This window comes from Cyrtonyx montezumae, unplaced genomic scaffold, assembly GCF_038088225.1.
Source record: "Cyrtonyx montezumae isolate F1298 unplaced genomic scaffold, pur_monq_1.0 scaffold_1, whole genome shotgun sequence".
Lineage (NCBI taxonomy): Eukaryota > Metazoa > Chordata > Aves > Galliformes > Odontophoridae > Cyrtonyx > Cyrtonyx montezumae.
Window position 1 is genome coordinate 20,945,936 of NW_027071825.1, and position 15,285 is coordinate 20,961,220.

The window sequence follows — 15,285 nt, forward strand, 5'->3', positions numbered from 1 at the left end:
TTCAGAAGTTATTGAAACAGGATAAAGAAAAGCAACAGTGTCAACAAGCCTAATTTTATAAGACTGCTTTAGATAGTTATTTAATGCATCAAAAGCATGAATGGAAATCTCAATACTGACTGTTCAGTTCAAATTCACTCTTTACAGGAAAGAGACAGAGCTGCTCGGATAATTCAGAGATACGTAATCAACTTTTTGTCTTATCGGCGCCTCATAAAGAAACACAACGCTGCAGTCATTATCCAGAAGCACTGGAGAAGATACTTAGCTGGGAGGATTTTTTTGCATCTAAAAAAGACAAAATGGGAGGAAGCCAGAAGTAAATCTGCCACGATCATTCAGGTAATTTGATTTAAAGTGAGATTACACAGCAGGGAAACTCTCTGAAACCTAGAGGAAACAGTACTGCTCAGGGTCATTTGTTCTGCTTATAGCAACAGATGTCTATTCAGAGATAATTGGTAATCTGGTTTAAAATTTGTAATTGTTTCTTCTTAGTAAATACTATTGTACTAGTATACCACAAATATTAAAACACTGGGCCTTAAACCGGTTTGGGCTAATCAGATCATTCTGCATTGTTTCTCTGTGGGTGTTGAAGCTAGAGATGGTTTATCTCCTAATGTTACGACACTTGCAATTGGAACTTTCAGAATAGCACAAATTAGTTATGAGTTTATAGCTAGTAATTGGATAGTTGAGAAAATATCTTAAGATATTTTCCCCACTGTTAACCAGAACATTCTTTTTTCTTTTCTTTTCTTTTCTTTTTTTTTTTTTTTTATAAAGTGCTTAAAATAGCGAAGATTCAAGTACTCGGCTTTTCAAATTGTTTCTCCGTTTGGTTGTTTTTGATATAGATATCTGGGCATTACAGAATCTTAGAGGTAGGAAATGATCTCTAGAGATTTCTCAGTCTGATCCTCCAGTCCAGCTGCCCTGCTAAGGCATGCCCCCTAGAGTAGGTTGCACTGAAAAGCATCTGGGTGGATTTTGAATATCTCCAGAGAGGGAAACCCTACATTATCCTCTGGGCAGCTTGCTCCACTGCTCTGTGGGTTAAGCAGGAATACAGAAACTTTAAAACATCTGAAGTCAATAGTCATCAAACTTAGACTTAACTCAAGCTGATTTACTGTATTGATATACTCAGAAAATACTAAATATTCTGTTTTTTCCTGTAGGCTTATTGGAGAAGATATTCTGCAAGGAAAAGTTATTTACAGCTAAGACACTATGTTATCTTTGTACAAGCGAGGATAAGGATGTTGTTATCCATTGCTGCATATAAGCGAATTCTTTGGGCTACTGTTACAATTCAGAATCGTTTTCGTGCATCTAAACTGGCAAAAGAACATCAGCAGAGATACAAAATCTTAAGGTCTTCAGCACTTACTATACAGTCTGCATTCAGAAAATGGAGAAAACACAAAATTCAAGAGAAAATTAGAGCTGCTTTAGTGCTCCAGAGCTATTTCAGAAAATGGCAATCTTCAAAACTGGCTAAAAGAAAGAGAGCTGCCCTTGTCATTCAGTCTTGGTATAGGATGCGCAGGGATATGAAACAGTATCTACATATTAAGCAAAGCATTATCAAGATTCAGGCTTGGTACAGGTGTCAGATAGCTAGGCGTATTTACCAGGAATACAGGGCACACATAGTGACCATTCAGCAGTATTACAGAGCTTATAAATTAGGAAAAAAAGAGAGAGAGAGCTATGTGCAAAAGCGTGCAGCAGCAGTAGTTCTCCAAGCTGCTTTTAGAGGCAAGAGAGCACGTATACTATACAGGCAAACAAAAGCAGCCTGTGTAATTCAGTCGCTGTGGAGAATGAGACAAGTGAAACTAAGATTTCTACTATTAAAAAAATCTGTTACTATATTGCAATCACATGTAAGAAAATACCAGCAGGTAAAAAGATACAAACAGATGAAAAATGCTGCTTCTGTAATCCAAGCTTGGTACAGGGCTATTGTCACCTCTAAAAAAGCAGCCTCATCTTTCCAGAGGATGCGTCTGGCTGCTATTGTCCTACAGTCTGCATACAGAGGAAGGAAAGCTAGGAAAGAAGCTTGCATATTGAGATCTGTGATAAAAATTCAGTCAAGTTACCGTGCTTATGTCATCCAAAAGAGATTTAAAAACTTGAGAAATGCAACAGTGAAAATTCAAGCTTTTGTGAAGATGAGATTAGCACGTAGGTATTACTGTGCCTTAAGGGAAGCAACACTTTTTGTCCAGCGAAGATATCGGTCTCATAGATATGCTCTTCAACTTAAAGAAGATTATAGGAAATTGAAGGGAGCCTGCATAAGAATTCAAGCTGCAGTTCGAGGCTATCTTGTCAGGAAGCAAATAAAAAAGTGGAGGGAGACTGCTATATTTCTCCAGGCGCAGTACAGAATGAGGAGGGCCAGGGCACATTATTTAACAATCTACAGTGCTGCTGTTGTCATTCAGAAACACTATCGTGCATACCACAAGCAAGTCCGTCAGAGGCAGGAGTTCCTGCAAGTTAAAAAGGCAGCTGTGTGCTTGCAGGCAGCCTACAGGGGTTATAAAACACGCAAAAAGTTTAAGCTTGAACATAGAGCTGCTGTCAAAATTCAGACAGCTTTTAGAGCTCATGATGCAAGAACAAAGTATCAGGCAATGATTCAAGCTTCTATTGTGATTCAGAGGTGGTACAGAACTTGGAAAACTAGTAGCAGGCAAAGACTGACCTTCTTAATGACAAGAGCAGCTGTGCTTACTTTACAGGCAGCTTTTCGTGGTTACCAGGTTCGAAAGCAAATTCAAAGACAGCATGCTGCTGCAACTGCAATACAGTCTGCCTTCAGAAAATTCATGGCTCAGAAAATGTTCAGACTTATGAACGATGCTGCACTCATTATCCAAAGGCGTTACAGAGCCAGTGTCATAAGCCGAAAACAACGGCAAGAATATGTTGAGCTGAGGAACTGTGTAGTACGTCTGCAGGCGATATGGAGGGGAAAAACAGTGAGAAAGGAGATTCAAAAGAAGCACAGTCTTGCAACAGTCATTCAGTCCTATTACAGAATGCACATAAATCAATTAAAATTTAAAAAGCTAAGGCAATCCACTCTAGTGATTCAGAGATACTTTAAAGCTTACTGTTTGAAAGAAAAACAACGTGCGCATTATCTAAAGATGAAGGCAGCTGTTTTAGTCTTGCAGTCTGCATACCGTGGGATGACAGTGAGGAAACAACTGAGAGAACTAAGCAAAGCTGCTACAATAATACAAGCAGCCTTCAGATCATACCTGGTAAAAAAGAACTATGTAAAACTTAGATCTACAGCAGTAGTAATTCAGAGGCGCTATCGTGCAGTTATTCACACTAAATGGCAAAGGCAAAAATACTTATCTTTGAAAACAGCTGCAGTCAAAATGCAAGCAATTTACAGAGGCGTAAAAGTCAGACGGCGAATTCATTCTATGCACCAAGCAGCTATTTGTATTCAAGCCATGTTTAAGATGCACCGCGTAAACATTAGATACCAGGCAATGAGAATGGCAGCGATTATAATTCAAAGACAGTATAGAGCAATTTGTTTAGGCAGAGCACAACGTAAAAAGTACTTGGAGCTCAGGAAGTCTTCCATTGTCCTTCAGGCTGCCTTTAGAGGGAAGAAAGTTCGACAAGACTTAAAAATGATGCATCAGTCAGCAGCACTGATACAGTCTTATTATCGAATGTACAAACAACAGAGGGATTTCAGAAACTTGTTGCTGGCAACCAGACGGATTCAGCAGTGGTATCGTGCTTGTAAGGAGCGAAATAAGCAAGTTCACAACTATGTGACTCTGAGAAGCGCTACGCTTTGTCTCCAGGCTGCATTTCGTGGCATGAAGACAAGGAGACTTTTAAGAACTATGAATCAATCTGCTGAGCTTATTCAAAGAAGATTCAGAAGTTTTCTCAAAAGAAAACATTTTATTTCCCTGAGGACAGCCGCAATTGTCATTCAGAGAAAATACCGAGCAACAAAACTAGCAAAAATTCAACGTCAGAAATACCTCTCATTGCTTAATGCTGCTGTTGTCATCCAGTCTGCCTATAGAGGCTTTGTGGTAAGGCAGAAAGTGCGGCAGATGCATCAAGCTGCTCAGGTCATCCAAGCGACACTAAGAATGCGTAAAATTTACATCTCTTACCGAGCTCTCAGACTTGCTTCAGTAATCATACAGCAACGTTATCGTGCGTACAGGGAAGGGAAGCGTGTCAGAGAAATGTACTTAAAGTTGCACAGTTCTGTTTTAGTTCTTCAAGCTGCCTATAGAGGAATGAAAACAAGATGCTTCTTGAAGAAGAGGCATGAGGCAGCACTTACAATACAGAGAAACTACCGAATGTACCGGCAGTACCGCCACTACAGACGAGTTCAGTGGGCAACCCAGCTAATACAGAGGAGATACAGGGCAAATATCCAAAGGAATATTGCAGTACAGCGCTACTCTTCATTTAAGAAAGCAGCAATTTGTATTCAGAGGGCTTTTCGGGAAATGCGCGTGAAAAAACAACATGAAAAAATGCACCGTGCTGCAACTGTTGTTCAGAAAAATTATAAAGCTTTTCGAGAACGTCAAAGATATCTCTCTCTTAAAGCAGCTGCTCTTGTCTTTCAGAGAAGATACAGAGCTTTGATTCTGTGTAGGCACCATACTCTGGAGTATCTTCATCTTCGCAGCGCAACTGTTCGTGTACAGGCTGTGTACAGAGGGATCAGAGTGCGCAAGAGCATTAGGCGTATGCATTTAGCTGCTAGTACGATACAATCAGCCTATAAAATGTACAGGAGTAGGAAGGCCTATCAGAAGCTGAGAACTGCAGCTGTCGTTATACAGATCTACTACCGTTCCTACATTAAAGTAAAGAATCAGCGAAAGAAATATCTGATGATTAAGAAATCTGCTCTTCTTATTCAGGCGTATTACAGAGGCATGAAGGATCGACAGAGGCTGAAAATGATGCATGCTTCAGCAGTCATAATACAGTCTAGTTATCGGATGTACGTACAGCGTAAATATTATAAACAGTTGTGCTGGGCTGTCAGAGTTATACAGCAAAGGTTCAGAGCCAAAATAGCCAAAGTGGCTGACATGGAAAATTATGCAAAAATAAGAAAGGCCATCATTTGCCTTCAGTCTTCTTTTCGTGCTAAAAAGGCAAGGCAGTTGTATAAAACCAATGCTGCTGCACTGTGCATCCAATCATTCATTCGAATGCATGTGGAAAGGAAGCGTTTTCTTGCGAAAAAAGCAGCAGCAATAACGATTCAGTCAGCGTTTCGATGCCAGAGAGCAAGGACCCGCTATCAATCCATTCAGAATTCAGTAGTTGCTATTCAGACGTGGTATAGAGCATGTCACAGGGCTCGTTTGCAGAAAGCAGAGTATTCTGTTCAAAGGCGAGCAATAGTAATTATTCAGTCTGCCTACCGTGGTATGAAAGCAAGAAAACTAGCAAGACAGACACGAGCCGCAAGGAAGATTCAATCTTTTCTTCAGATGGCTGTGCAACGTAGAAAATTTATTCGACTTAAAAGAGCAGCTATTACATTGCAAGCCTATTACTTCATGTATAAGGCTAAATCACGGTATACGAGCTGTAAAAAAGCAGCTGTTGTCTTACAGCGATGGTACCGATCCCGCTTGATTGTAAAACGCCAAAGAGTGATCTACTTGCAAACCAAGAAAAATATTATCATTGTGCAGGCTATAGTCAGAAGATTCATTGCAAAGAAGAGGTTCCAGAAAATTAAAGAAAGCGCAATAAAAATTCAGGTACTTATAAATGTATGATATTTTTTGTTCTCTGTTGTTTGTTTTGGAGAACTGCTGCTATTTCAAACAATGGTTTTAAGCCATATATCTTAAAACAGAATCAAGTTCTGCAGTATATTACGCTAAGTGTGTAAAGTTTACTCCAGCAGGGCACAGAAATGAGTCTGGCTCTGTTTTGCCTTTGCTTGCTGAGGCGTTCATCTTAAAAGTCATCTTCCCTTTTTTCTTATCTTTCCCCTAAAATTTTACTGCTTAAAATTAGATATCTGATATTTGTGTGAGTTTCTATTATTCTTTTAAGAACATTTTTGTCCTAACTGGCTTCCACCTGCTTAGATATTAATATCTTAATGAATATTTTCTTTAGAATGCAAATGAAGGCTATTCAGGTGTCTTGAAGTAAGTGAGCTCTAGTACTGGATAGAAAGTGAAGTAAAGGCAGGACAGGTACGACTGCTGCATTCTTTAAGACTGATTTACTTGTGCCATCCTAAATACACCACATTAAAGTTTTGTGTTGTTTTTTTAGATCTTTTAAATAACTCCAGACTAATTGTGGTGCTGAGATAAAGTATTCTGAATAGGAATGTGAGGAAATGTATTTCATTCTTACTGTATGCTTCAGTCTGTACCTTGAGTGTGAAACTGTACTCTATGATGACTCAAATGTGTTCTCGGAAGGGAAAATATTTAGTTTTGACACATTTTCCTTCCTTCTTTGAGGAGGGAGGGTTGACAATAAGTAATTAATATCAGCAGGGTTGACAATAAGTAATTAAGAGTTAGATTTGCTTTCTGTTTCTGATGTGTTTTTCATTTGTTTTGTTTTTGAGGATAAAAGAGAAAGTTTCTCCCTGTTATTTATATCTTACAATCCATATGTGTTCTGGCAACACTGTATTTCCTTCTGAGAAAAGTTTTACATGACTTCCTGTGGAGTTAGTTATTTTGCTCTAAGGAAAAACGAAAGATGTCTCTCTTCAGGGTATTACTGAAATGAAAGGAGTTTTTCTTTTCTACCCTCAAATTAGAAAGGAAAAAGGAAATAATCTGTCATGATTTCTCACTGCTGTTTGGCAGACAAGAAAACAGCTGTGCCGTCCTTGCGTCCCTTTTTGAGGAGAGGGTGGAAGTGGCAGCTTTTTAGTTATTGTCTGAATATTTAGCTTTGTATGTCCTAAACAAGGTGTGTGTGATGATTTTGCTTAAGAGGTAGAAGTAAGAATTAACTGGGGAATCAGAGCTGTTTTAAAAGTAATTATATTGTTGATTTGAAAAACGAGTTAGTGACTATAGCCATAGTTAAAAATGTGCTATTATGTTCCTTGTCAATACCATGCAAGTGGAGAAATATTCTAAGGTTGTCTTTGTCTTTCAAGGCACTTTTTCGTGGATTTACTCAGAGACAACGGTACCTTCAGTGCAAATTTGCTGCTTTAGTAATACAGCAACGCTACAGAGCGTGTCTGATGCGAAATGCTGAACGACAAAGATTCAACCAAAAGAAAAGAGCTGCTATCAAAATTCAGGTAATCCGGGAAGACGTTTGGTTTTTTGAGGCTTTTCTTGGAGGAGAAGTTGGTTTTGTTTCTGTTTAGATTTTTTTTTCCTTCATGTTTCTTGTACTTATTGTTTTACGACATAATCATTTTACAGGTGTTAGTGACATTTGGAGTATTTCTCTCACTGCTTTGTCAGTTGTTTTAGAAAACTTCCACATACGAGGAAGTCAGAATACTGGACCAATAGGAATCCTAAGCACCTTTCATGCTAAAGTGACTTTAATTTGGTTTGTTCCATTAGAAAACAAACAGAAGTGATGTTTTTATTTTTGTATTTTTTTTATATATTTAATAGGCCTCATATAGAGGATTTAAAGCCAGGCAGTTGGCTAACAAAGTGAGAGCAGCACAAGTAATTCAAGCATGGTTTCGAGGCTGCAAAGCACGAAAGGAATATGCATCTATTGTACAAGCTGTGTGTATTATTAAGAGTCACTTCAGAACGAAACGGCAGAGGACCTGGTAATGCTGAATTGAACTGTATTTCTCTACTTCTATGAGCTTTAATTGTATAGTTACTTTGTACTGCTTTGCACTCTGGCAAATACCTATGGATTCTCAGACTTTATCCCTCAAGCATGTACATAATATGCTTGGGTGTAATCATGTTGGTGTTAATGAAATTATTCTTTTGTACACAATTTTTTTTTTTACATTTAAATACTTTTCTGCACTAGAAGCTACTGCACAATCTTAAATTTTATGTATTAGGGATTTGGAAAGAGTGGGCTTGGTCTTTTTCATCCTTTGTATTGTTTATTTGTTTTTTTTGTTAATCCTGTCTGCCCAGGGAGGTGGTGGAGTCACTGTTCCTGGAAGTGTTCAAGAAACATTTAGAAGTTGTACTGAGGGACATGATTTAGTGGGAAATATTGATAATACATGGATGGTTGGACTAGATGATCTTAGGGGTTTTTTCCAACCTTGGTGATTCTATGATTCTATGAAAATTCCAGCACGAAGATAGTAGGATGACAGACTGTTTCTTTATAATGCGTGTAGAAATAGTTAAACTGACATTCCAAACCAGTCGTTTTTGTGTTGCAGGATTAGGCTGAAAACAGCTTTGCCTGCATCATATCTATCTAAATGCTTTTGTAAACCTGCTCTAGGCCCCTCTCACAGCTGTAGCACTCAGTTCCTCTGAGCTTTACTGTCTAATTCCATCTCTCCATTTTCTCCATCATTCTTCCCTGACTTGGCTGCATCCTGTCTGAGATGTAGAGATCAGAACTGCGAATTGTCCTTATGATTACTTTAAATAGCAGCAGAACTATGTACTCTGAATTGTTCTTGGTTTTCTTCATCATGATGCCCTGGCAGGTTTTTGTCTTCTATTGTTCACTGGGCATAAAAAGATTTAATCTGATAGAAGAAACTTTTGGTTTTCTCTTCCATTTCCCTTTTCTTTTTTTTTTTTTTTTTTTTTTCCTCAGGCTATTCTTATTATTTGAGTGATTGGTGTTCAGCTGTTGGATTTTTTAGGAGAGACTGTATATCCACATTCTATGCGCATAATGTCTTATCCGAGCTGCCTCTTTCATTGCCTTACTTCCTGTATCCAAAGCTTAATGTTTCACTTGAGCTTAAAATGTATTTTCTTGTCAGGTATTTGAAAATGAAGCTGTGTGCGCTTACTATTCAAAGGAGATGGAGAGCAACCCTCAAAGCAAGAACGGTTCGACTTCAGTTTCTTGCAACTAAGAATGCAGTAATTAAGATTCAGTTGGCATATAGACAGTATAGGGCTAGAAGACTTTTAAGAAAGGTATGTTTTCACTTGCACTCTTATATTATGGCTGTATTAAGTTTTCAGTGCTTTTGAGTGAGTTTTGTTGCCAATATGTGGAAGATTAGAAAAGAAAAAGTGGGACCAGAGAAAAGATTGTGCAAATCAAAACTGTTTGATCTTCAAAATATTCAGTTTCATTTTGCTTTGTGCAACTAGGTTGATGATTTTGAGTTAATTCCAATTATTGAATTGCCCCTGTTTATGCCCAAAATACAAAATGTATAAGTGATCTATTGTTATTTTTTGCTTACAAAGGATTAAGTTATGCCAATATTTTGACCCCATTTAGGTAAGGAAAAAAGACCTTCCAAATTGTGAAAGTGGATTTTTATATAAACTAGTGTGACATTTGTTTTCTTGTACATCGTATTTTATTTTTGTTACTTTTAAGTTTCATTACTATAAAAAAATTCCATCATAAGAAAAAAACCTAAATTGTATATTGATTGTAACAGGAATGAACTAGGGTTTCATTTATTTTCAGTTATTACCAATGAACTCTTTAAAATCTTTTTTAGAAGCATGAAGCTGCATGTTTGATCCAAACAACATATAGATGTTTTAAGGAGAGAAGGAACAGGTAGATGAGGGAAAGGCTGTTGATGTAGTCTACCTGGACTTCAGCAAGGCCTTTGACACGGTCTCCCACAGTATTCTCCTAAGAAAACTGGCAGCCCGTGGTGTGGACAGGTTCACTCTTCTCTGGGTGGAGAACTGGCTGGAGGGCCGTGCCCAGAGGGTAGTGGTTAATGGAGTTAAGTCCAGCTGGCGTCCTGTTACGAGTGGTGTCCCCCAAGGGTCAGTTTTGGGGCCCATCTTGTTTAATATCTTTATTGATGACCTAGACGAGGGAATTGAGTGTACCCTCAGTAAGTTTGCAGATGACACCAAGTTGGGAGGATGTGTCAAACTGCCTGGGGGTAGGGAGGCCCTTCAGAGGGATTTGGATAGGCTGAACAGCTGGGCTGAGCTTAATGGGATGAGGTTCAATAAGACCAAGTGCCGGGTCCTGCACTTTGGCCACAATAACCCCATGCAATGCTATAGGCTTGGGGCAGAATGGCTTGAAGAATGTAGAGAGGAAAAGGACCTGGGGGTGTTGGTTGATGCTCGGCTCAACATGAGCCGGCAGTGTGCCCAGGTGGCCAAGAAGGCCAACAGCATCCTGGCCTGTATTAGAAATAGTGTAGCCAGCAGGAGCAGGGAGGTGATCATCCCCCTGTACTCAGCTCTGGTACGGCCGCACCTCGAGTACTGTGTTCAGTTTTGGGCCCCTCACTACAAGAAGGACATTGAGGCCCTGGAGCGTGTTCAGAGAAGGGCAACAAAACTGGTGAGGGGCCTGGAGCACAAGTCTTATGAGGAGCGGCTGAGGGAGCTGGGATTGTTCAGTCTGGAGAAGAGGAGGCTCAGAGGAGACCTTATTGCACTCTACCACTTCCTGAAGGGGGGTTGTGGTGAGGAGGGGGTAGGCCTCTTCTCCCTGATAAATAACGACAGGACGAGAGGGAATGGCCACAAGTTGCGCCGGGGAAGATTTAGATTAGACCTGAGGAAGCATTTCTTTTCTGAAAGAGTGGTCAGGCACTGGAATGGCCTGCCTAGGGAGGTGGTCGAGGCACCATCCCTAGCGCTGTTCAAGAAGCGTTTAGATGAGGTGCTAAAGGACTTAATTTAGTAGTTGGGTAGAGATAGTGATAGGAGGATGGTTGGACTAGATGATCTTATAGGTCCTTTCCAACCTTATGAACTTATGAACTTATAAGGAAACTTAATCAACAAAAAGCTGCTGCTGTGACTATCCAAAAACATCTGAGGGCTTGGCAGGAGGGCAGGCTTCAATTTATGAAATACAACAAAATCAGAAGAGCTATCATCAAACTGCAAGCATTTATACGTGGTTATTTAGTCAGAAAAAAGGTTGGTGTACTTCACTTTAAAACTACTCTTGGTGTAAAGCATCTCGAGAGCAATTTTAACATTAATTTCATCTGACAAGAAAAGAACTCAAAACTGTTGAACTCTTATTTCTGTTGACTGCTTTGAGAATTGTATGGGTCAGAGGTCAGATTATTGGTGCTTACAGTGAAATTGTTCTTACAGTCACTTTGGTGTGTTTGTTCAGATTGGAGACTTAGGACACAGGAAAGGTGGTGTACTTAGTTCACAGGTAATGAGTTTGGAGGTCATTCTTCAGCGTCTTACTGAAGAATGCAGTGCTGTGTGCTGTGTCCTTTGCATAAGTGATAAGCTGTCTCTGGGTATGAAAATTAATGATGTTCTTTGATCTGTTTTCTTCTGACAGATTTTAGAACAGAAACAAAAGAAGAGACTACTTTATTTTATGGCAGCTGCATATCATCATGTTTCTGCAATTAAAATTCAGAGGGCTTATAGGATGCACCTCACCTATAAGCTAGCAGAAAACCACATCTCATCGGTTATTATAATACAGGTTAGTCTAATCAAGGATAAATGGTTCTGTGTTACATAGTCTAATTTATTTTGTCTGCTGAGCTGTAGCACTAAAACACTATAGATCCTTAATTTGTAAAAATAAAGGTAATTTAGGGATGACAGTTTATTAAAAAACGCTGCTTATATTCAGCTAAGCGTAATAAAGTAGGTGTTAGACAGTGGAGGCTTAAGGAGCTCAAACCTGAGGGTGGATGGGAAAGTTTGTTTTCTTTTGTCCCTCAGTCTTGCTAAAATAATCTAAGTGCTGTCTCAGAGTAGTGCAAGTAGGAAAGATAAGACAAACCAACCTGAAGTGCTCATGAGATTAAGTGCATCTACTTAAAGAAATACCCCTTGGGATGAATTTGCAGATCCATAGCATGGTTGAATTTGGAGATCCATAGCAAGGGACCTCTGGAGGTCACCTGGTCCAACTCCACCTAGTAGGTCCACCTAGGAGGATGTCTAGGTGGCTTTTGATGATCTCCAAGGAGGAAGATCTACAACCTCTTTGGACAACAGTGTTTCATGACATTCAGAGTGAACCTCTTTTGTTCCAATTTGTGCCCATTTTTTCTTCTCCTGTCACTGGGTACCACAGAGAAAGAACCTGGCTCTGCCTTCTTTGAACCCTACAGGGTTTATACAGTTCAGCTTTATACAGACATTGGTAAGACCTCCGCTGAGCCTCCAATTCTCTTAGGCTGAACAGTCCCAGCTCTCTAAGTCTCCTCTTGTAGGAGACGTGCTCCAGTTCCTTGAGCATCTTGGCAGCCCTGTGGTGGACTCTCCAGTATGTCTGGGTCTCTCTGTTACTGGGGGGTGCAGAATTAGACACAGTACTCCAGATGTGGGCTTGCCAATGCTGAGTAGAGAGAGAGGATCCTCCTACTGATGATACTTTGCTTAATGCAGCCAGCAATGTTGTTAGCTTTCTTATCAGCAAGGACACATTGCTGAATGATGTTCATCTAGGCATCCTGCAGGACTCCTAGGTCCTTTCCCACAAAGCTGCTTTCAACTTGGATGGCTCCCAGCCTGTTCTGGTGCCTAGACTTGCTCCTCCCTAAGTCCAGGACTTTGTACTTCTCTTTGTTGACTTTCACGAGGTTCCTGTCACCCCACATCCCCAGCCTGTCCATATTTATTTGACTGTCAGCCTGGCCCTCTGGTGAATTAACCACTCCCAATCAGTTTTGTGTCATCTGCACTGATTTGCTTGGTTGGATTTTTCTGACTTGCCAGTGGCAATTAAACATGCCTAAATGGCAGCATCTTTAACATAATCAAGTTTAACTTCTCTAAAAAGCAAGGTTAAAAATCAGCTCTGTTGTGCAGTGCTGCCACACAGTAAACAATATCTTCAGGATTCCAAGTTGGTCACTTATTTAGTTCCACTGATGGAAGGAGTCCAGGGTTAGATAAATGGAGACTGAAATGTGAATCTCGAAATGATTATTCTTTAGTCAAGGATATTTTCTTTTCCCTGTAAGGCAGCAGTGAATGTTTAGAAGAGTCTTTTGGTCAGATTTGGGATACGGTACCCTATTTCTCTTCCCTGTAAAAACAGAGGAAGAAACAGAGCTGGGAAATAGGAAGTAGAGTGGTGCTTTTTCCTGAAAACCAGCTGACAGAAAATGGAATGCTTCCTTAACTGCTCCTAGTACAGATTTCATTTGGCAGTCACACGTTTCTGCTACCACAACTGAGACGTGGTTGTGCGAGTGCTGGGGATTTTTGAAGCATGTATCTGACAAAAGTTAGGTTAAAATAGTTCTTCAGATTTTATCAATGCCTGTTTAGGAAGGGAAATGGGAGTTTAGGGCAAGGTCTTATGTAAATATCAGCTCCTTTAATTTTAAACAGAGATGGTTCCGAACAAAAATGCAACAGAAAAGATTTCAAAGAGATTATCGAAGAATCATTCGGTGCCAGCGGGTGGTCCGAGGCTGGCTGCGTCGCAGAGATGATGCAGCAACCACGATCCAGCGAAGTGCACGAAGATTCCTTGCCTGCAGACGTAAGAGAAGAATCACAGTTGGAATAATTAAATTTCAGGTGATTAATTAAATTGATTAGACTTATGTGACATCGATTTGGAACACTAATAGAGGTTCTGTTATCTGTTTGATTTACAATTTATTTTTTTGTCTTTGTGAAATTCCTTTTCTGTAGGCATTGTGGAGAGGATATTCTTGGAGAAAGAGAAATGACACAGCAAAAACTAAAGCTTTAAGGCTCAGTTTGGAAAAGGCTAACAAAATGAGCAGAGAAGAAAACAAATTGTGCAACAGAACCTCAATTGCTATTGAATACCTTCTAAAATACAAACATCTTTCTTACGTTCTTGAAGCATTGAAGCATCTAGGTCAGTATTTCACTTCATTATGGAATGAATCATAGAAAGGTTTGGGTTGGAAGTGAACTTTAAAATTTGAATCCCACTGTCATGGGCAGGGTCATCTATTAGATTAGGTGGCTCACAGTGCCATCCAGTCTGACCTTGAACACTTCTGGTGATCCACTTCTCTGGGCAACTTGTTCCACTGCTTCACAACCTTCACAGTAAAGATTTTCTTCCTTATTTCTAATCTAAATCTATTCACTTTTAGTTTGAAACTGTTATTCTTTTGCCATATTACTACAGCTCTGGTGTAACACATAGATTTCCAGGATGACAGTAGGAATTATATCAGCTGGAAAAATCTCGTAATGATGTTTATGCTTTCTGTGTGATTTTGAAAAGTGAGTTGTATATGATAAAATATATATGATCCATTTTTCAAGATGAAAATCAAGTAATTGTGTTAAGAGCAATATTAAAAGGCTTTAGTAGGGAAGGGAAGTCCTGTATGATTGCTCTGATTTACAGGCAGTCCTTGTAACGTGTTACATTAAAGTGAGTTGTATTTACTGTTAGTAAGTGTTCTGTTTGGATTGTTCTGTGTGCTTAAATTTTAGGCTGGAATACTACAACTGTTCATTTAGAAATACTTGCTTAAATCAAAATTGTGGTTCTTACCTCTTTACAAATTCTATTTAAACATAAAAGAAAGCACAGTTGTTTTGAAAATAAACTGCTTGTGCTTCAGAATCTTTAGCAAGTTTTTTTTTCTTTGTTATAGAGGTGGTTACCAGGCTCTCCCCTCTCTGTTGTGAAAATATGGTGCAGAGCAGAGCAATCTCCACTATTTTTGTTCTGATTCGAAGCTGCAACCGGAGTGTTCCATGTATGGATGTGATCAGATATTCAGTTCAAGTTCTACTTAATGTTTCAAAGGTAATTTTAATGTTTTCTTTAGCAGGTTTATAAGCAGTAGACTACGTTATTGTAGTTTTTACTTATCTGCAAAATTTCTGAATGAATTTAAAAGAAAATAATTTTGAAGAATAAAACAGTTTCTGATTTTTAATTATTTACTTGAGAAGATTGAATCATAATAATTATATTTGGTAAAAGAAAATGTTTTCAAGGGCAGAAAATAATGAAAATTACTTCTAAGGAATTACATTGCAAGATATCCCAGGTATTGCATGAAATACAGAAATGTGTAAAATTACGTACAAATGGGATAGGATGTTTATACAATTAGCATAAACTGTGAAATTTTTTAAGTAAAAATGTACATGTTGCTGAAGATACACTACTTTTCTAAATTCGTAT

The 15,285-nt window shown here is 39.0% G+C and overlaps 1 protein-coding gene across 1 annotated transcript in view; it reads left to right on the forward strand.

The window, feature by feature from the left end:
• ASPM (assembly factor for spindle microtubules) overlaps positions 1-15,285 on the forward strand; it is a 32,017-nt gene that overhangs the window by 14,744 nt on the left and 1,988 nt on the right. Inside the window, exons 17-27 of the mRNA XM_065743054.1 lie at positions 148-342; positions 1,185-5,810; positions 7,190-7,339; positions 7,668-7,834; positions 8,981-9,140; positions 9,683-9,735; positions 10,928-11,084; positions 11,470-11,619; positions 13,488-13,679; positions 13,797-13,989; positions 14,747-14,901. Coding sequence (XP_065599126.1) covers positions 148-342; positions 1,185-5,810; positions 7,190-7,339; positions 7,668-7,834; positions 8,981-9,140; positions 9,683-9,735; positions 10,928-11,084; positions 11,470-11,619; positions 13,488-13,679; positions 13,797-13,989; positions 14,747-14,901 — 6,198 coding nt within the window. The remainder of the gene's footprint in view (positions 1-147; positions 343-1,184; positions 5,811-7,189; positions 7,340-7,667; positions 7,835-8,980; positions 9,141-9,682; positions 9,736-10,927; positions 11,085-11,469; positions 11,620-13,487; positions 13,680-13,796; positions 13,990-14,746; positions 14,902-15,285) is intronic.